Source organism: Eucalyptus grandis, chromosome 6 (assembly GCF_016545825.1).
Source record: "Eucalyptus grandis isolate ANBG69807.140 chromosome 6, ASM1654582v1, whole genome shotgun sequence".
NCBI lineage: Eukaryota > Viridiplantae > Streptophyta > Magnoliopsida > Myrtales > Myrtaceae > Eucalyptus > Eucalyptus grandis.
In genome coordinates this window covers 3,195,402-3,218,038 of record NC_052617.1, presented here as the reverse complement: position 1 = coordinate 3,218,038, position 22,637 = coordinate 3,195,402, and the positions used below count along the sequence as shown (strand labels likewise).

The following is a 22,637-nucleotide window of genomic DNA, read 5'->3' as shown; positions in this document are numbered from 1 at the left end:
GCCTGCATTTGGTTGGACTCGACTCTTAAACGTGACATGCGCTACAATTGATCAATGTTAAAACTTAAAACATCATAACAAAGCAATTGGGAGGGCCTCGAGTACGACCACCGGAGGCCCTTGGGTCCGGCTGACCTTGGGCTCAAGTCGGGCCATTGGGTTCCAATCGCTCGAACCCAAAGCCCATTGGCTCGAGGCCCCAAGCCAACCCAAGCCCACTTGCGGATGAGTCCCGCAATCGACCCTCTTTGGACCCATGTCGGGGCCCTCGAGATCTCGATTCTGACTTGGGCGAAAATCCTGGGTCGGTGCGTCGACTGCCAACCAAGGACTTTCGGTCAAAGGATGTTAGTTCATGGGATCAGGACGGTCAATGAAGGTGGTGGGGGGTCTGAATGGATTCCATCAATGACTTTTGGCTTTCGAAAAGCAAAAAGTTTCCTTCCCTGGCTTTAAGTCGTAAACTTTATTAGCCATCCAAATTTTTCGATTGATTGATCTTCCGAAGGTCATCGAAAGTTGAGAAAAATGCAAAACTTATTTTTTCAGACATTTTGGCCTTTTCGCTGCTTGTAAAACAAAAGACACGGGTGTGTTTAGATGTCTACGAGCCAGTTCGATACAATTTGTGGCTATAACCGTGTCGTGGTGTGATTACGCTACGAAGCAAAGTGCTGTAATTTATATAGTCATTAATGTACGGCTTAAAAAATCGCATTAAAATTAGATGAAACCATTTTTTAGAAACCATTGTAATTTTGGAAGTGTTGTAGCGACCGAAATGTTTGTCAAAGATCTTCGAAATTGCTGTGCCAAAGTAGTTCCGAAGAGCCTGTTTATTTATGTACATGACACGCGAGTACCAGAAAAAAAAAGGTTACCATTTATGGAAGTTGAAGTAGCTCTCTCGATTAATTTCTGCAGCACTGCAAGTGCAAAATGGCCGGTGATTTCCACGTAAATCCCAACTGTCAACAGTTGCTGCAGCTGACGTAGCATTATCTGAGGGGGGGAGCGGATAGCTCTATATTCCGCGTTAGATATTTTCCGGCTGCAAAAAAAAAAAAAAAAGAAAACCCGAACGAAAGAAAATGGAAAAAAACCTTTAAAAAATGAAAAAACGCAGGGATCGATAGATTCAATCATTTTTTTTTTTTAAGAGTCTCTTTCAAGAAAAACGAGTTTCGGAAGCTTTCGGCGTCGTAGCTCGCTGCTAATAAAGGTTTGCGATGCGCCGAGGTCCTGATCTCGTCAACTGAAGGATTTTTTTTTTTCGAGGTTTGCTGCCGCGATGTCAAGGGCTCGCGTCTACGCCGACGTCAACGTGCATCGCACCAGGGACTACTGGGATTACGAGGCGCTCACCGTCCAGTGGGGGTAAAGCCCGCTCCGAATCCCTTCCCCCCCCCTCCGATCTGTTCCGCGTTTCGTCTCCTTCCGTTCCGTCCCCGGCGGCGGCCCGCCGGGACGTGGTTCGGCCGTGACGCGTGCGGGGTTTCCGGTTAAAGCTCTCGGCTTTCGGCTAAAGCTGTTGGCTTTCGAGATGGGTTTCTCTTTTTTCGTCTTTTTCTGTTCTGGGTCCGCGTTAGGGTAGGTTGGGTTGCGGTGTTGTGGCTTTGCTGGATTTGGGTCGTGTGGGTGCGGCGAAGGGAATGTGGGGTCGTTATGATCGGCTGCGGTTGTTGAGTTCGTTCTGTAGGGATGCGAATCGTTGGCGACGAGGTTCATGTCGTCTTGATGGCCACGCACGCTGTGGAATTTGGGTGGAGGATGCGAAATGGGGGTTTAGTTGAGTAGTGTTTTAGCTTGAGGAAGCTAGTTGGTGATTAGACGAAGCTTGAGCGGATCAGTTGTTCGCCTTTGTGCTCGGTGATCTGGTTCGGCTGAAGTTTTTTCTAATGTGCGTGCTAAATGGTTTGATTAGTAGTCAGAAGGTGGATGTTGTAAGACAGATGGGGTTATTGGGAGGGATGATATGGCAGTGATGTGTCTTTTGTTTATGCTTTGCTCCGACGGGTTTCTTTTTTGTTTTTAATTAAGAGTCCCTTCTATGTCATTATGTCATTGAATCAATGGAGTTCTTTGAGGTTAAGTATCTTTTGCAAGGTGGATTATGAGATCTGGATATTTGTTGGCTGCTAGCAAGAGCTGCTGATTATTCTCACTCTCAGGTGTCTTCAACTTTTCCTAGGTTACGATGGATGAGAAATCTGGCTTTTGTTGTACTGCTCTCTTTACCTATATGCTGTCCTCTATATCTAGGATGCTGAAGCGTGTTTTCAATGTTTTTGACTTTGTGGAAAATTTGAACAATCTATAATAAAGTTTTCCTGCTCTTCTTTGTCTCCATGGCCAGAGATCAAGATGACTATGAGGTAGTTAGAAAAATTGGGAGAGGAAAATATAGTGAAGTTTTTGAAGGTATTAACGTCACTAATAATGAAAGATGCGTCATCAAGATCCTCAAGCCTGTTAAGAAAAAGAAGGTAACTCTTGCATTTACTTCTTCCACTCGGATTTCTTAGCAATATGGATATATGTGTTGCGAGACTAATGCCGGTTGGTCATTCTCTGAAACATACTCTTCTGTATAATTGATATAATACTTCATGGTTGTGCTTGGACTTTTGAAGTTTAAACAATGCATTAGACAGGTGTTTCGACTCACTTGACTTTAGGAAATTTGACCCAGGGGTCCATCATCTTTACTTTGGATCATGGCATTAAGCTGTTGAAAATGAGATCCTCTTTCTTCTACCAATCCTTCTTGCTCTGGTGAAGTCATTCAAATCACCTGAAATTTAAGATTAAGATCATTAGTCTTGTGGCCTAAATTAGTTTTTAGACAGATTAAAGGCAAACTATTTGTAGTTCTGCAGGTGTTCAATATGTCATTTGTTTCTTGTGGTGCTCATAATCATTAGTATCACCACACATTTAGCACTTTTATTCAATATTAATTTGATCAATGCATGTAAAGTGAGAAACTGCGTGTTTTTTGATATAACGATTCAACTTGCACTCCATGTTGTAAGGGGTACCATTATCAATCTCTCATAAACTGAGTTGTTAATGTTGTCAAATTCTATACTCACTTGTATTGGCTTTAGCTAAGATGTATTTTGATCAAAGAGCTCAAGCTATTTCATCTCATGTATCCTCTTCCATTGTCCTAAAGTCGTGTCTCTTGTCATATTAAATGGCTTTCTAATAAGAACACATCTTTTCACTTTGGTTTGCTTTGATGTGGTGCAATGTGGATAGAATCTCTAAGGTGTCTGTCTAGTGCAGTTTTGTATTCTATTGTTGGAAGGATTAGCCCAATTGTGTATTTGAGTCTTCCAGATAGTTCATGGCAAAGCAGCCATCAGGTGAACTGATAAGGAGAATGTGCCCCACTGCTGGTCGAATCCCTAAATACCATTTCATTTACTCTTCGACATGTAAATGTTAAACGTTCTAAAAGTTCATGTGTCCAAGATTGCACACGTATGAGCAAGCATTGATTGCCTCCAATATCCATGAGTTACCAGCAACTAAAATTGATAGATCAATTTGTCGTGCTATAACTTCGAGGAAATGCACTGACTCCTTTAATGTAATGGAGACAATAAAGATGAAAATATAAAGAGTGTGTCATTGATCGTGCTTCCACTGCACAGAATTGATGGAGAAGATATGTTTATAATCTCCTTTCTATATCTACAGAAGTTGACATCTGTTCTGCAGGTCCTATCTCCAGAACAATTCAAATTCTACAAATCGATTTCTGCACGTGCCTTGAAGCATTTGTTTATTGATGTCCTCTTGATTGGTTGCACCATATTAATGTTTAAACTATCGTCCACGCCTGGCATTTAACGATGATAAGAAATTTTGTATCCCTGTCTTGGTGCCTGTGAGAGTACCTAGGCAGTAGTGACTTTATAATTTGATGTTAGTGTGGACTTTGGTTTTAAGCGAACATGATTGTCAATATCCTGTATTTGACTGCTATAGAAGACAATCAATTGATTATAGATATATACTTCATTGATTTCTGAATCCTTTCGCTTTCTTATATTTACTATTTTCACCTTTTGTACGATTCATGAGTCTACTTTCCTTGGTTTCTCACAGTTGAATATTTTACTTTTGGTAACCTTTATAGGATTTGCTGCAATCATCTTGTGCTCTAATATGGGGGTATGTCTGTATCTCTGCAGATCAAAAGAGAAATAAAAATACTGCAGAATCTCTGTGGTGGCCCTAATATTGTGAAGCTGCTTGATATTGTCAGAGATCAGCACTCGAAAACCCCTAGCTTGATTTTTGAATATGTGAACAGCACAGACTTTAAAGTTTTGTACCCCACTCTGACAGATTATGACATACGATACTACATATATGAGCTTCTTAAGGTATATTTCTTATTCAATGATGCATCAACATCTTGGCTTTGTGTCTCTTTTACTAGGAATGCATCTCCTATGGAAAATAAAGTGAGTTTGGATAGACTTTTACTATTTACTTTTTGATTAAGCTAAATCTTGCAACATACGCACTTTAAATTTTTCTAATCCCAACCACTACACGTAAATTCACATATATCTTGTTCATAATTTTTTGAAACTTGGATAATATTCTAAATTTTGGCGGTTTGCTTAAACTTTAATTTTAAACAAACAAGCCTTAGTATTCATAGATTAAAGTACTTTCTCGGCGCTTCTTAATGGCTTAAGCGTCTTTCTAACTTCAGGCATTAGATTACTGCCATTCACAAGGCATAATGCATCGAGACGTCAAGCCGCACAATGTTATGATTGACCATGAATTACGGAAGCTCCGTTTGATTGATTGGGGACTTGCTGAATTCTACCATCCTGGCAAAGAATACAACGTCCGTGTAGCTTCAAGGTAAGGATTATGGATTCCATGGACTCATATACTCGTTTGATTTTGTTGGAATCTTGTACCTTCTTCCAAAGAAAGTATAGTAAAGACTAACCGATTGTGTTATGTGCCACCTTCCATAGTAACATCAGCAATTACGATTTTATTGCTATGATAAGAGAAACTGAAACTTTTATATATTTTAGTTTTTAGATTTCAAAGGCACAAGCTGGTGCATTTCCCTTGAGAAATGATCTTCTCTTAGCAAGGAGTTAATGGTGACCAACTGATTACCTACTGATTTCGTGCCCTCCCTCCCATTTCCCTCTTGAAGAATCTAACTATTCCATATAAGGTGGAGCCATGTATTTTAGTTTGGTGTTCTGTGAATTACTTCCTTAGTGACTGGTACACTGTTTATTTCTAGCAATCTTGTTGACATTATGGGTTACAACTGGCTCCATGAAGACAATTTTAGGATTTTAAGGAGCTTGCTTTTTGTTTAACTTGAAATCACTCTTTCTGAGGGTTATTAATCAACCTTATCGGTTTGCATGTTGATTAGTCAATTACCTGGCTCATGCATTTTGTGATAACCTTAATTGAATGGGGTCTGTTCTATAGGCTCATATCTCTGTGTGGAGACTGGAAATGTTGGATGATTTCTCAAGTGAACTGGTTAATCATCCTTGTTTGTCTGATGGCATGCTTTCTGCTTTTTATATTTGTTTGTACTTTTTCTTGTTTATTGTGTTTTGGATAATCCAGTTAGTGTACCAAGATTTTGATGAAAGATATTAACTATTGCATCTGGAATCTGTTTACCTACGTCAGGTATGTGGTGATAATTTAGAGTATAAGAATATACCCCTGTTGGTGTCTTAGATGAACTTCATACTTTTTGTTCAGAGGCTCCACTTGACACATTTGGATTCTGTATAACTACGTCAGATATGTGGTGATAATTTAGAGTATATGAATATTAATGCTCTGTTGTATGAGAATTCCTTCACTATGGTGTTCTCTTTGCATAAAATTAAAGAATATGTTACTTTCAGATATTTTAAGGGTCCAGAGTTGCTTGTTGACCTCCAGGACTATGATTATTCCTTGGACATGTGGAGCCTTGGGTGTATGTTTGCAGGAATGGTATGATAGTACTGTCAAATTTAATGGCATTTAAAGTATTTGTTTTAACGAATTTTGATGCGTTCAAACATCCTTGCAGATATTTCGGAAGGAGCCGTTCTTTTATGGCCATGACAACCATGACCAGCTTGTCAAAATTGCCAAGGTAATGTCGAATCTCTGTGGCCAATATTATCTAAATTGAAATGTGCTTGGTGGTTGAGTTACATTCAGGAGCTAGCTACTGAGAAGCTTTCGGAATAAGGAACAAAAGCATGTTGCTATATTATTAAAAGCGGCAATCTTTGTTGTCCTAACTTTCGACATGCTTGTGGTCATGCTTCCAGGCATGGACCCTATGGATATGGCCTTAATAATCATAGCCCTGCATTACATCGAGGATATTAAAACCACTTGTCAGATGATCTTCGATAAATTCGAGGATTCAAATTTTGACCCCTTTTTAATGGGCAAAATTGGATTTGCTCATTATCTGGAAATACTTTCTGTTGCCTTTGAGACGGCAGAATGTGAAAGTGCAATTCCATCTGTATTTAAGGAGTACAAGCACAATTTGATCAAGATATTACACACACACACACACACACACAAGCTAATAGGATGACATACTTAGAGCCTCAGCTGGTGTTAGACATCGATGTAATGCAGTGGACCGTGATCTGAGTGATGAGCATACCATCTATAATGTCAGTGTGGCAGTGTCTTTGCCTTCTCAAACTAGTATTCAAGATTTCCTTCTAATTGTTTGTGTCGCATATGCACTGCACTGCAGGTTCTTGGGACAGATGAACTAAATGCATATCTGAACAAATACCACTTGGAGATCGATCCACAGCTAGAAGCTCTTGTTGGAAGGTTCTCCATATTCTGTTCATTTACTTCTTAAGATGCTAGCTAATCATCCTATCTCACATATTTTTAGGTTTTAGTTGGCTATGGCTTTTGGTGTGTAAAGTTGGGGCAAGTTGTTCGCAGAGATTGCCACTTGCAAACAAGTCTAACTAGATCCAACCTCTTTGAGAATAGGGTAATAAAAAAAATCAGTGCTTAACTCAGGTTTGGACAATGCTTCCTGAATAGAATGGAGGCTGCAACCTCTGAAAACAGTTGTTTTTGTTGTTGGGAAGGGTGTTAGAGATACAGTTATATCCTCTGATAATCTGCATGTATTCGAATTAGGCTCTCTAAAAAACCGGAGTCTGAACTGAAACTTCAACTTCAGTGCGTTTCAAGAAGCTGTTAATTGCACTGTGCCTTTTAAATCCAGCAGGACAGTATGTTTAAGAACTTTATTCTATTTGTGGCACCTTTCTCCAATAACTTGGTGATTGCAGGCACAGCCGGAAACCGTGGTCCAGATTTATTAATGCTGATAATCAGCATCTTGTTTCTCCAGAGGTTAGTTTTCTGTCATTATGTTGGCTTCTGAAAATCTCCAAAAGGATTTCTGATTAGTTTCCTTGGTTTTTCTTGTTGTATGCCTCTATTTGATTGTTCATTCTTGATCACATGATATGTTCAGGCTATTGATTTTCTTGACCACCTCCTCCGATACGACCATCAGGATAGGGTTACAGCAAGAGAAGCAATGGTATGTTTTTGGGCTAAACTGCCCCTCATGCTATCACTAATCATTTCGTCTATTAGGTATTGCCATCCACAAATTTGGTCCCTCTTGGACCATGGAACTAACAGAAAGCCTCTGTGTATGTGATAATCACATGGACACTTGATTATTAGGATCATATAGAGGAGTGTCTCTTGAACCCTTCTATTGTTGTGCTAAAGGTTCTGTATCATCCTACAACTCTATAGTCGAAATGGCTCCCTCTGTCAAAATAGTTCTTTTTTCTCTGTGGGTACACCCTGTGAATAATGGTTGTCAATATTTTAGAAGTGAATACAGGAAGAGTTCACTCTCGGCTGTCCCTCAGTATGTTGCTATGTTTCCGCGAATTAGGTTCTCAAGTTTATATGCGTCACTACTCGTTCTCTTCAATTCCGGCCATTTGAGGGACACGAGATAGTGAAACAAAGAAAAATAAAACTGGAGGGTAAGATTAGTTTCCCCTGTTTATGTTGATGCCCCTTTCTTATGCTCTTAAATCATTGGATGTGGGATATATGCTAGCTCAAACTTTGCCATGAAATGGTTTGAATGAACAATGTGTGATCAGGTTAACTACTAACACTCCTTATATTTTGCAATTCCTAATGTTGGCTTTCACTTAGCGACATCAGTCATGAAGTCCTTATACGTTCTTATTGTTTGGAAGAGTGGCTCATGTCAACATATTCATCTTTTTCAGGCTCATGGGTACTTCTCCCAAGTAAGATCCGCAGAGAACAGCAGGATGAGGACACAATAAACCGCTCCATGAGTCATCAACCATGGTACTCTATTCTAGTTCGGGCTGCTTCCTTGGCGAATCTTTATGACCAGGAATAGCTTCAAATTTTGCCCCATAAATTGATTTTAGCGTTTCCATTTCTCAAACCGGGGCCACAGAATGTGCCTTGAATTTTACCAACGTTGGTCATTCAGTTTGGACATGATCAAAATGTACGGCTAGTGCTGATTTTTAGATTATCCTGATTTGCCTGCTATTATAAAACACTGCTTGGACGATGTTTGCCATTGACTTAGCATCAGTGTGTACTCCCAACTGATTTTTTGCCATGAGACTCCTGTCAACGTGTTTCGGTATCCAAATTTGTCCTGCGTGGCATGGGTTTGTACAGGACTCTTTCATCCTCCTTGTTTTCCAAGCGTCGCGATTGAGATTGAAAACGCGAGAGGCTGTGCTCGGTGAAGTGGGATGTGGACAATGGAGGGAACAGAATCCTTTTCCTAATTATTGGTAGGAACTCGCCGTCTTCTGCACTCGGGATTAAACAGAAACCTGCCGGTTAGGACATCCTATTCCAGATGTATAGGAGAGATTCTTCTTCCTCCTATGTTACAATGAATTTGTAGATCACCTTGTGAATTCTCTTCTTGCGCTTAACGAGAGGAAAATGTTCTTTTCTTTTTTTGGGGGTCGAAAGAAAATTATGTTTATTGCTCAAAAAGACATAAAAAGTACATCAATTTCATAGCAAAGTAAATCGAAGTAAAGCCAAACCCAAAATACTACAAAACAAATGCAAATCCAGAAAATAAGGAGAATCAACTAGGCATAATAGGTACATACTCGGTCTATAACAATAAATATGTCATGTAAAATAATTGACCATCGATCACTAGACTTCATATCATTGTCAATAATTAACACATTGAAAATTCGTTCTCTAGTAATTATGGCGTGGCGAATTGGTGATGCACGGTTAAATACGGCTTCCTCTACATTACCGTATGAAGACAATCAAAACAAGTTGAGCAAATGTAACCCTATCATTTGAAAAAGCAAATTTTCATGGTTGCAAAACATCAGAACTCCTACGATTACCAATGAAACTAAAGGCGAAGGACCTACATAAGGTAGTGAATCTAAATATAGATACAATACAAAAGTATCGAATCTTTGAAAACATACTTATTAAACTCCTAGATCTAGATCATGAGAAAATAGCTCTTAGATTTAGAGCTAGATCATGAGAGTTTAAAATCTCAAATCTAGAACTAGATTGGGAGAAAAGAGCTTCCAAATATAGATTGGGGAGAAAAAAGAATAAAAAGAAGAACAAGAAAACTCAAAGAAAATCAACAAGAGAAAGAGGAAAGGAATAAATTAGCTCAAACACTTCCCCATTGCCCAGGGTTGAAGAAGACAATGAAGAGAAAAAAAGAGAAGGAGATAGAAAGACTTTTCAGCTGCTGTAACATAAAAGAGTTCTTTTTTTTTTTTTTTTCGGGTCAAAAATACGATTACTATTGATTTATTTAACTAAGTTTGGAGCAAATACATCAAAAGCATTGGCGCATAAATAAATCAAAGAGGGCAGGCGGGGATTAGCTACCAAATTATTAGGAAGACAGTTAGATCTTTGGGCTTTTGCAAGCCAATCTACTATTCTATTAGAGTCCTTGCTGCAATGGGCCAAAGAGAGGCCTGGAAATTCCTTTAGCTTGGTCTTGACCTGGTCCACAATAGCCTCCACTTCCCAGTTTATCTCCGTCGAAGACAGAATTCCTTGCACAAGCTGTAGATAGTCAGAGTGTACTTGCAGACTTAAATTAGATATGGTGGAGAGGAACTCTAGGGTTTCAAGAAGAGCAAGAGCCTCCGCCTATTCCGCTGAGGATGCCGCCACCAGCTTGGAGAAGCCATCAACTAGTTGACCCCTGGAGTCTCGGCAGATGCAAGCGATAAATCCCTTGTGTTCGTCCGCTCCCCTGTTCTCCTCAAAATCTGATGTTGCGTCTTCGTTCCGGGCAAAGGAGGTGTCGATGTTAATTTTCAACGTATCTAAGGTTGGGGGTTGCCATTTGTAAGTTGGGGCCTCGCTTTTCTTCTCTCCTTTTGATTTTCAGTTCCAAGTCACAAGTTTTTGTGTAAAGCTATGGCCTTGAACAACGTTTGTTGCGGGTGCAGGGGACATTGTCCGAAGATGAAATGGTTCATGTATTTCCAAATACACCACAAGGTTGTAGCGGTTTGGTCGAACTTAAGAGTGCTTCGTGGGTCTTCTTTTAGCATATGCAGCCATTCATCAAGTCGTGTTAACCCGATTCTTGTAATTCTAATTTGCAGGGGATAGCGCTCCATATTAGAGCTGTCCAAGGGTAGAGCAATAAAGTATGTTCAATGGTTTCGGCTTCCTATTTGCAAATAGGGCATAAGGGATCATGTACTATTCTTTTCCTGTGCAAGTTGTCCAATGTAGGCAATGCATTTTGACATGCATTCCAGAGAAATACTTTAACTTTGGGTGGAGTTCCAGAATGCTAGATATATTTCCAGAGTTCTGGTTTCATTTGATGAGATGAAGTTGCTATTGTTATATGTGGGCTAGCTGATATATCTCTAGTGGTGAAATAACTGCATTTCATTGTATAGAACCTTGACTTGTTGTTAATCCACACCAGTTTATCTTTTGTAGTAGGTAGTCCAATAGGGGTTGCAAGGATTTCTTTCACTCTTTGATCATCAAACAACGATCTTACCATTGGTTCATTCCATTTTTTAATCCCCTATTCTATTAATTCGCCCACTTTAACTAGCTCATTTCTTGTTGCTGGGCTGCCAATAAGTCCACTCTTCAACCATTTATCCTCTCTAATAGAAATTTTCTTTCCATTCCCAATTGACCACATAACTTGCGGAGATATAAAGTCTCTTCCCAAGATAATGCTTTGCCATCCCCACGAAGGTCGGGAACATTTTCCAGCTTTCCAAAACTTACATTGTGGATAATATGGACCCTTCATCACTTGGCTTTAAAGGGACTGGGGATACTGTGAAATACACCAAGCTTGCTTCCCTAACATAGCTTTATTGAAAAGCTAATAAATCTTTGAAGCCAAGACCCCTCTCATCCTTCCTAAGTTTCAAGATTTTGCATTTTTTCCAATGAACCCCAACAGTTTTGTTACTATTTTTCACCATAAATTGACAATTTTCTTCTCAATAGCTTTGCAAATTGAAACAGGGATTTTGAAAATGGACATTATATATTGAGGAATGGCATGCACCACTGATTTAATCAATATTTTCTTCCCTGCTTTTGATAGCAAGTTATCCTTCCAACTTTCCAACTTCATGTTAACTCTGGCAAGAATCCAGACGAACATATCTTTCTTCGAGACTCCCCAATCCAACAGAATTCCGAAATACTTCTCTATTTTATCAATTTTTGGAACTATCAACTCTTAAGCCATATTCCTTCTCAGATTCACTAGAGAGCTTTTACTAAAATATATTTCTAATTTATTGAGATTAATAACCTGGCCTAATGCAAAACAATAATGATGTAGAATGGCCGCTAGATTTTGACATTCCAATATGGTACCATTGAGAATAGAGTCGTCCACAAATAGCAAATGTGATAAGAGTAGGGCAACTGCTATTAAGCTTAATTCCTCAAAGTGTACCATCTACTACTGCTTGTTTCATCAAGTGAGAGAGGACGTTTACCACTAAAATACAGAGATAAGGGGATAATGGATCACCTTGTCGAATCTCTCGTGTTGGCTTGAGAAAAAACAGAGATTCCCCATTGAAATTTATGCTGAAGGAAACCGTTGAAACACATTGTGTCACCCATTGTACCCACTTATCATAGAATCCCATCTTGATTAAGCATTCTCGAAGGAAGTCCCATTCAATTCGATCATACGCCTTTTGCATATCTAGTTTTAGGACAGCTTGGAACTTACTTTTCTTCTCATGAGTTCACAACCTATGAAGTACTTCTTGCACAATCAAGATATTATCTTGAATTTGTCTTCCCCCCACAAAAGCGCTTTGTTATTCAGCAATAAGATTTGGTAGCAAAAGTTTGAGTCTATTGGTTATTACTTTGGAAATGATTTTATAGACAAAGTTGCATAAGCTGATAGGGCGAAATTGTTCAAGCTTTTCGAGGTTTTGGATTTTGGGAATAAGGGTGATTTGGGTTCTGTTCATATTAGAATTTAGGTATCCAATATCAAAGAAATTCTACACTTCCCTGAAAATATCCTGACATATATCTAGCCAATGATTTTGGAAAAACGGTCCATTTAGTCCATCTAGTCCTCGGAGCTTTGGTAGCTCCTAATTGTTGCATTGCAACAGTAATCTCCTCCAAAGTGATAGGTTCTACTAACCGTTGGTTCATTGTTTCATCGACCGAGGTTAGAATTTGGTGTAGGATAGGCTGAAAATTTCGAGACCCCACTGATTTACTCATATAACTTTTTAAAGTATATCTTCGTCATCTCCTTCAAATGATGTTCCCCTCTCACCCAATCATCTTATGCATTCTTTAACAAGGTAATTCTATTTTTGGTTCTTTTCTAAATAGCTGTGGCGTGGAAAAATTTAGTATTTCTATCACCCCATTTTAACTAGCTAATTCTAGAGCGATTCCCTAATACATTTCCTCTTGCCGTCACAAGTTTTCAATTTCTTGGGTTATCTCCTTTACTTCCTCACTTTCTTAAGAGACTTCTGAGCTATTCATCAACCTTTGTAGTTTATTTCTCAGCCAATCAATTCTCATTTTAGCATTAAAGAATCTGTTTTTGCTCCACTTAGCCAACTGTTATGCCACTATCTGTAGTTTTTCCACCATATTTAGTCTTTGGGAGTCGGTTTCAGCCCAAATTCTCTTTGACTAAATGCGCACATTCCTCATCCTCTGACCAAAAAGCTTCATATCCAAATACCCTCCTCTTTCGTTCCTTCCGTGGGTAGAGTGATAGTATGAGAGGACTGTGATCAGAACTGATGGCTGGTAATGTTATACATTCAGCATTTGGACATGCAATTCTCCATTCCAAAGTACATAAGGCTCTATCAAGTCGCTTCTTGACAAATTATTCTCCTACTCTATTGTTTGTCTAGGTGAACGTACATCCCTTGCATTCCAAATCCATTAAGGAGTATTGGTGCATGAAGTCTTTGAAATCTGTAAGTCGGTAATTTTCTACTCTTTTTTTACCCATTTCCCAGTGATACAAAATTTCATTGAAGTCCCCCATACAAAGCCAAGGTAGATGATAATTGACACTTGCTCTATGAATAGCCTCCCATAACATCACTCTTTCTTGAAATTTAGAAGGAGCATGTAGAAATGTAATACGTATCCTCTATTTGGTTTCTTTAACTTGGCATTGAACATTAATAAAATTATCCGAGAAAGAGTCAATGAATAACAATACCTGGTCATCCCAGAATATGGCCAAATCCCCTGCAATTCCTTCTGAATTCACCAAGAAGCTATTCTGAAATTTCAACCTCATTCTTAAACGTTGCACCTTTTGCTCTTGATTTTTAGTTTCTATTAGAAATATGATACTCTCAAAACTTGAATTGTCAAGGGTGTGCCCAACCTCTGACAATTCCAACTAAAAAGCTTCATGGATGATCCGGTGGTTTATTAGAGCTAGCCACCAAAGCCCACTATTTAACTTCTCCGCCACTTTAATGTGTATTATCAAAAATTGGTGCCTTTGAAGTTTGAGCGCCATACGAGTAGAATCTTTTCCCTTTTCTGGAAGTGGATAGCTTGGTACCTTTGGATTTGTGCCTAATAAGTCCCTTTCACCTACTAGGGTCTCTATCATGTCCACTTTCGCTGTCTTCAGTTGTTCCTCATAGAGTACCATGACATACTCTTCATCTATGCAGCAACTTCCTCTCTTTTGAGGGCATTTCTCTTCCATGATTAGTAGTGCTAGAGAAGAGATAGAATGGCTGTTCCCCTGTTGAGTTGGATTGTTAGCATTGTTCTGCCCACAGATGGACAAAATTTTATTCATATTTTGATCCTTAAGCTGTTTTTCTTTTTTAGGAACTGAAGAGATAAGGATCTTTGACACACTCTCATCTTCTTCTTGTATTATATCTTGTTTGCCATAGAAGATTTTTCCATACGGACTAAGTTCCCGCACTTCCGCTTTTAGCCATTGCCCAAATCTTCTGGTAAGTCCTCTACTAGCTTGGAATTCTCATATAGTATCTATTTGCAAAATGTAGCATAATGCCCAATTCTTCCGCATGAATAATAATAATGTGGAAGCCTCTCATATTTGAATTCTACCCACAGTCTCTTGCTCTCTAAATTGACAATAACCCTAGTCTTGAGAGTTTTGCCTTGCCAATTTTATAATTGTTGTTCCCTTTAGCTTCTAATTTCATCTCTATTACCTCTCTAAGTTTCGATGCAATATCCCTAACGACTTCATTAGTAAGTCTCCCAAATGGGAGGCCCAAAAAATGCACCCAAAAAGCACAATGGGTAAAATTCATAACAGATCTTTAAGGTGTCGGAATCGCATTGTTGTAGAACTAGTAGATTGCTAAATAAAGACCATGGCCCAGAATCTAAGACTTTATTTTTTAGCTTCGAACTTTCAATTTCGAACTTGGAATGAGAAGGAGAAATAGCCCGACTCTAATAAGGTACAGGTAACATTTTCAGTCCTCCAAGCTTTTTTCATTGTATTTAAAAAGGCTTGAAAATTCACATTCGGTTTAGAGTACAGCTTCCTAAACAATGTTTTCCGGCATTTTGTCAATTTCTCTTCAAAATGTCACCTTTAACATCAACTACATCATCTTTAGACCAAAGCTTACCTAGCCTTTTGCAAAGAGCCGCCAAACGCCTCTCTTCCTTGTACTGACCTTCCATCTCTCGATTTCCAAGAACAAGGCCAAGAAGAAATAGAGCAGGATGCGTCCCTCAAAGGTGAGGTTACTTGGGCAAACTGAGGCAGGGACTATGTTGATAGAGATCTTTGATTTTCTTCGCACAAGCTGGCATGAGGTATTTGGAACCAGCCGAAAAGGAGAATGCAAGCCCAAATCGGTTGAAGGGAGCTCTGATGCAGTGGGTGGATTATGGGTTCCTCAAATGGGGAGTGTGAGGGGGGATTGTTGATCTGTGTAACGGGTGTTGTGGAGGGAATGGCAATCACAGCCAGATGGAAGGGAATGTGAGGGTTTATCCCTTACTTTGGGATCTGAACCAAAAAACTTGGGTAGAAAAAATAGGATTCTTGTGAGGGATGGATTAGGGTTTGCCATTGGGGCTAAATCGAAACGTACCCTGAAGGTGGGAGAGAGAGAGAATTTGCCCAATTCTTTTACTTTGAATTTGTAACAGAAAAGAGTTTGACGTCTGCAAATGTTGTCAGAGAGAATTTGCCCAATTCTTTTACTTTGAATTTGTAACAGAAAAGAGTTTGACGTCTGCAAATGTTGTCACTTGGGGGGCCGATAACCTAACTTGATTTCATAATTCTGCAAGTGACGAAGCGATGAGCATTCGCATTAGGAGTTAAGGAACGGAAGGAAGATACCTATACAACCCCAGCAGTTACTAAAGCCTTGATCGCTGGACCCTCAACTTTGGCGAATTAGATTTAGAGCAAGCAGGTCATGCGCTTCACTAAGTTTCCTTTGTGGCCACTTGTAATACAAACTTGAACTTAGAAAAATCAAATGTCACAAAGGCAGCGGATTTTTTATTATCATATATTTCATAATATGTTCGAGTCGATGAATACCCCAAGAGTGGATATACTGCTACACAAAAGCTCCAAACTTGACCACAATCACAACGAGAACATGACAAGTTGATAGCATCATTGTCCGCTGTCCTCGGTTGACGTCATTTCTTCAGATGAGGAAAGCATGCATACAAATCCGATTTGGGATGTTTTGCTTCTGCGTGTTCTCTGCACTTGACCTCTGTTGTAGTGCAAATGAAAGTCTGCATGCAAACCTTGCACTGCAATGACAAGAATATTTGCATTAAAAGGGAGAGGAAGGACATTGAGCCTGTATTTTCGCGTCACATAACTTATAATTTAACCATAAACGAAGAAAATGAAGATTACGGTATGATTTGGGGCGGAAAAACTGGCCGTCAAATAACTATTGGGAAAAGAGCCATCTTCATGAAAGCATGGCACCAAACGAAAGAGTAAATCGCAGGATGAAACAGAACAGAAAGACGATTTAAAAGACCACAAACTACCACATAAAATCAATATGTTGACTACTAACTATCATATACGATTAATATGTTGACTAAAAAAGGGCTTCACAAAGCCCTAATGCCGGGTTTGACAAAAATATACAGGTCAAGCAACCGCAATATTCTTCACTGACATATCGCTCGTGGATCACGATTTATATTGATGCATCAACCAAAAGCGTGACAAAAATATACAGGTCAAGCCACCATAATGTTTCTTCACTGACATATCACTCGTGGATCATGATCTATATAGATGCATCAACCAAAAGGGCATGAGTGAGTATTCAAAAATCAGAGAAATTACTGTAGATTTGGAACACAGTTGAAAACTTGAAAATATGCATAACTCTGTGTGAAATGTTGTGAGCTATATGTTTGATGATCATGCTTTAAAGTTGCAGCACTTCAAAGCTGGGTGAAGCAACTTCTTGAAAACTGATGCACGCTGCTATAGCTTTTGAGGTGTTTGCCAAACACCTTTAAAAACTGCAAACACCTCAAAAGCTACAGCATCCATTTTAACAGCTGAAACTGTGGCAGAGAAGTTGTACCAAACAACCTGTCAATATGGCAAACCACCAATTGGATCTAAAATATGCCATTCTACTCAATAGAAAAGCATGATCCACCACCAGAGCAACAGAAAACTGACAATATGGTTGTATAGATGCTCGAAAACGATTAATGACACAGTGAATCCTTAAACCACCTACTATAACAGGAAAAAAGAACAGAACAAGAAACTACAACTGCGGCAAGTTAAAGCGCAAATTCTACTAATTGGTATTCCTTGTGAAAAGATTCTGCTAACTGCTCACGAAAGTGTAGCAAGTTTTGAATTTTCGACCTCTGCTATAACAAGTGCAATGCCTAAATAATCTGAATTATAGGACACAAGAAGAGGTACACTTCTGATCACTCTGACATTAGTATTAGAGTCCATGTTGATTGTTTCCCATGCACATCTTTATTATACACTGTTATATTCCCTTTAGCTAACATAAATAGCTTCATTGAATTCAATGAACTCACTCGCTTTCAAGTTCTCACGAAATATCAAGTAATACCCCAACTTCATTAATTTTCTTTGACTCCATTGCTTTTTCCATCATTTTTTTTCTGGCTCCCACTTATCTAGCCAAGAGAACTTCACCAGTGGTCTTATAAGCGACAGTTTTAATCCTAAAACTTTAGAATTACTCACATGCAAATTAGTATTTCGTAAAACTCATTCACCTGATAACAATGCTCCTGCTAGGCTCAAGGATCTTACCAGATCTCTTCATATTTCATTTAAGTGCATAGTCACAAATTTGCATAACATGAAATTCCAATTAAAAATCTATTGTTCGGGGGAAAAATAATAATAATAATAATAATAATAATAATAATAATAATAATAATTTCCGAAAGGTTGCATTTCCTCTTTTGCTTTTTGTACTGCTATTTGAACATTCACTTTTCTTATCCCAATTAGTTGTTCCCTCCAAAGGGCATATTAGAAGTCATGACTCGGGTTTTTGGCAGACCCAACCCAATATTCAACAAGAGTAAAAGAATTCTGAGCCCCAACACACAACCACCCCAATCTTGAAGAGAAAACAGTGCATCAGAACTAAAAACCATTCCCATTAAGCTATGCTATACCCACATCCTACTCACTCGCCTCAGTCAAGCAAACGGGAATTAAAAAATCAACTTAAGAGCGGAGGAGCTCTCAACACACATAAATGCATAAAAAAGCAGCAATGACTACATCAAATCCATGCTCTCGCACTGGCCAGGAGGAGTACACAACACGTGGAAACTCAAAATCAACTTAATTGACTAGGATAAACAAACAGCGGTACCTGGATATTCATGGCTTTCTTGTTTGCCTCAAGCTGACTTCCTGCAAATATATATATATACACACCCACAATAAAATAAGACAATGAGGGGGTAACCAAAAAAAAGGAAAGCTCGAATTACAGGCATTTCAGGGGCTATTTCCTTTCAAATAACACTACAACATCAGCGTCCCACTAAATCAGGGAAAAAAAGAGCCCAGTTTATCAAATAAAGCTACGAAAAAGGACATCAAAATCGCAACTTTTCGTTCTCCTTATCTTCAAGAGGGAGCTAAGGATCGACCCAACGAGCAAAGCCTCACCTTGCAGCCGCCAGTAAGCCGGAACGGTCATCTTCTTCTCGAATCGTTTCCACTTACATAAGCTCAAGAAAGGAAACTAAAAGCTCAACCCCAGATCTACAACCTCTAGAGAGAGAGAGAGAGAGAGAGGAAGGGACACACCTCGAACGCCCTTCTGCTTCTCCAGGTTCCTCTCCCGAGCCATCTTCGCTTTCTGGCCGTTGCCTCCGCCCATCTTCTCCCCGCTCGCTCCGATCGCGACCGCCCGAGGTGATCAGGACACGGCGACGAGATCACGACGCGGATCCCCGCGCTGCCGAGACGGGAACCGGAAAGGCGAGGAGGCGCCGCAACCGCAAGCCGACAGCAGCCGAGACGCGCTTCGCCCCCCAGCAGCACGAGGAAATTTCCTAGGCTGGAGGGGCCCCTTTTTATACTCGCGTTTGTTCGCTTCTTCGACCACGGTCTCGTGCTGCGCGACTATATTTCCCTTTTCGCCCCACTTTTTTTATTGATTTTGTAAATTATAACCTCGAAAATAGGATGACCTTTCTTTGGTCCTTATTTTATCTCACGCAATCGATGCACCCGACACGTGGCAAGCCATCGTTGGCCCGTGCTCCCTGCCGCGCGACAACATATATCCACCGTCAATTCTCTTCGTTATTATTACCACGTGACATTCCCCCACCCGCCAACCACCTTAATTTGCTCTTGTAAGTACCCCATCATTTCATTCATTCGGTGACTTCTTTGGGACTTCTGGATGCCTGCACTTCGACCTGTTGGTCGGCAGAAATCAACATGTTCATTCATTACTATCGTATCTTTATAAAGACATCGAGTGAACTAATTATTTAGTAGTCATCTTAGCACGAACTACTCAACGTGTAAACATAATTAAGTTTTTACATTACTACTTTAGTTACTATCTTTTATCCCGTACCATATGGTTTTCATCTATGTTTTCTCAATTCTTTTTCTAGAGAAGAATGAGAATCATTAGCTTTACGTGCGTGAAAAATCTACCCTAATAGGGAATTCTTCATGATAGTCTAGTTTATATTAAGCACCAATTAACAAGTGTCAATTATGGCATTAGATTATGTCACTAGAAATACCAATTTTTTTAAAGAGCCTTTGAAAATTGCATATTCGCCCAAAGGCATATTCGAGGATAATTATTAAATTCCTTATGCCAAAACTTCACTTAAAGAATATACTTAACATTGAGACTCAACAGCCAAAATTGAATACGTTTCCTTCATAATAAACAAACATAGAATTTGAAATTAGGCACTTCTTTAGCATCTTATTAAAATGCCATTTCCAACTCATTCATACACATCATTCCATTATTGTCTTAATCTTTGTAATTGCCTCAAATATAGCCCTGCTCACAACCTCTATAAGTTCTTGACAGTTTTCTTCCGACTTCATCATGTAAGAGAAAACCAAAGATTTCTTAGTTTACGCTTTATCAACATCAATTGGGATAAAAAAAAAAAAAATGTATGCACAATTCTTTTGATCCAGGGTATTCCTTGAGGAGTTGGTATTCTCACAAACATTCCAATGGTCGAATTATATTGGCCATACGATTGAAATGGATTGATTCTTTTTTCACTTATGTGTTGATTTGAACATCTACGGATAAAATTATGTATTAATGCTCTTGATAGCGCAATTGAACCGGCTGGTCCTTTTTTAGAGCCCCCAGGATGCTCATGGAAGCCGGAGAAGAGGAACCACTTGAAGTGCTGGAGAGCATTGGCAGCTAGATCTCACCCATTGGAATGGATGGTGGTGGGTGGTGGTTGTACCATGGGCCCACCCCCCCAAGTGTGGGGCCCATAGGGCTTGGCATAAAGGTGGCCCATCATCAAAAGAAGGGAGGAGAGAGCGGTCAGAATTTGCGGCTTCTTTTTTTGTCATGGGCCTTTCGGGGGTTGCTAGAGCCAATTAAGAAAGTAGGGCAAATCCCAAAAAAAAAAAAAGACTCAAGTGGAGCTATATTCTTGAGATTCAAAGTGGACATTATTCTAAATAAAGATCTCAGCTCGCTGGCCAACCAAATGTTTTCTGGCTGACAAGTAAGTTTTTTCCTATGACTTGTTACTCACCCATAATTAGACCCATTAAACGGGTGGGTAGGGTCGGGTTTGGATCGGGTTATAAATGGTCCGACCCAAATCGACCCATTTAACCCGTTTATAACCCATGTATTATAGTGTAAATTTTTTAACCCATACCCGACCCATTTAACGAAACCTAAAAAGCTTTTATATATATATATTTTAAAATGGTATTGATAACATGATTTTATACAATACAAATTTAATGGATAATTTTTATAATTTTAAAATAATTATTTTTTTTATTTTTTTAAATAACTTTATTATTATTTATTATTTTAAATTTTCTTTTTCTCTTTTCTCTTTTCTTTTTTTTTCTTTTTTCTTTTTCTTCTTCCTCTTCTTTGGTAGAGCATGTCGGCGCGCCACCACGACGATGGTCGGCGATCGGCCATAAGCGAGCTCGCCTAGCTCACCGATGCGGCGAGCTCGAGCTCGCCCCTCGCCGGATCTAGCGAGGTTGGAGCCTCGCCCAACACCGGCGAATTCGAGGCTCGCCCAATCGGCGAGGCTCGGGCCTCGCCGAATGTTGGCGAGGCCTCCGCCTCGCCCGAGATCTAGCGAGCTCGAGGCTCAGGCGTCGGGAGAGCTCGAGGCTCGCCCCTCGCCAAATCTGGTGAGGCTAGAGCCTTGCCCGACGTCGGCGAGTTTGCGTCTCGCCGGATCGGAGGCTCGAGCCTCGCCGGCCGTTGGCGAGCTCGAGGCTCACCTGGCTGGTCGTCGACCATCGCCATGCCGACAACCGAAGGAAGAAGAAAGAAAAAAAAAAAGGAAAGAAAAAGAAAAAATAATTAAAATAATAATAATTATAATTTCAATTTTTATAATAAAAAAATTGTAAAGTTAAAGAGAAGAGAGAGAGATAGTGAGGTTTTGAGTGAAAATAAATGGGTTGATAAATGGGTCATAAATGGGTCAGAGAACTAACCCATTTAAAATCCATATATCTTAGTCTTGACCCATTAAAACCCATTATGGATGCTTTATGAAATAAAGCTTGACCCATTAATGACCCATCTAACCATAAATGGGTTGCACAACCCATTTAACACCCATAACCGCGCCTTGCCTCCGTGCCCCTAACCATGCTTCGCCTATGCTTACACATCGTCAACAACACTCCATGCTCCAGTCGGTAAGCAAGTTTTCCCCTATGACTTGTTACTCACCCACAACTGAGCCTCGCCTCCATGCCCCCGACCATGCGTTGCCTTTGCTTACACACCGTCAACAACACTCCATGCTCCAACCGGCAAGCAAGTTTTCCCCCATGACTTGTTACTCACCCATAACCTCGCCTCGCCCAATTTCCTACTGTGAACTAGGGATCCCAGCGCCGTGGAACCAATCGAGAACTACTCATCCGACTTTGCCCAACTCTTCCAAATGACGGCTCGATGAGCCCCAGCACAGGCACTACCTTAGTTCATCCCAAGTGACGCTGACAAGATCTTGTAAGAGTTTTCTTAATGTGGACTAAATTAATTGATATTGTAATTTACTGTTTTTACGGTTACCGTAAAACAGGGTTGGTCTAAAGAGAGATAGAATGTTTCTTAATTAGTCTAATATGGGCTAGCTAGTGTGGGCCGAGTTGAGCTGGCCCGTAATGAGGGGGTGGAAACTCTATAAATAGTGCTCAAGTCTCTCCTCTAACCCTAATTCTCACATGTGTATCCTCACCTAAGGGCGTTTACCTAACGCTAAACGTGAGGGGG

General features: G+C 39.8%; 2 protein-coding genes across 2 annotated transcripts; one reads left to right on the top strand and one right to left on the bottom strand.

Moving 5' to 3' along the window:
• Positions 1–1,115: 1,115 nt before the first annotated feature.
• Positions 1,116–8,728, top strand: LOC104447821 (casein kinase II subunit alpha-2). Its single transcript, XM_010061549.3, has 10 exons — positions 1,116–1,377; positions 2,357–2,486; positions 4,206–4,400; positions 4,739–4,896; positions 5,931–6,021; positions 6,101–6,166; positions 6,794–6,876; positions 7,356–7,419; positions 7,544–7,612; positions 8,331–8,728. The coding sequence occupies exons 1-10, from the start codon at positions 1,292–1,294 to the stop codon at positions 8,388–8,390; spliced, it is 1,002 nt and encodes a 333-aa protein (XP_010059851.1). The 5' UTR covers positions 1,116–1,291; the 3' UTR covers positions 8,391–8,728.
• A 7,378-nt stretch (positions 8,729–16,106) lies between these two features.
• On the bottom strand, positions 16,107–19,231 carry LOC104447822 (uncharacterized protein At2g23090). Its single transcript, XM_010061550.3, has 3 exons — positions 18,947–19,231; positions 18,504–18,544; positions 16,107–16,401 (listed from the first exon to the last, which is right to left on the bottom strand). Exons 1-3 carry the CDS (start codon positions 19,017–19,019, stop codon positions 16,282–16,284), a joined length of 234 nt encoding a protein of 77 aa, XP_010059852.1. The 5' UTR covers positions 19,020–19,231; the 3' UTR covers positions 16,107–16,281.
• Positions 19,232–22,637: the final 3,406 nt, after the last annotated feature.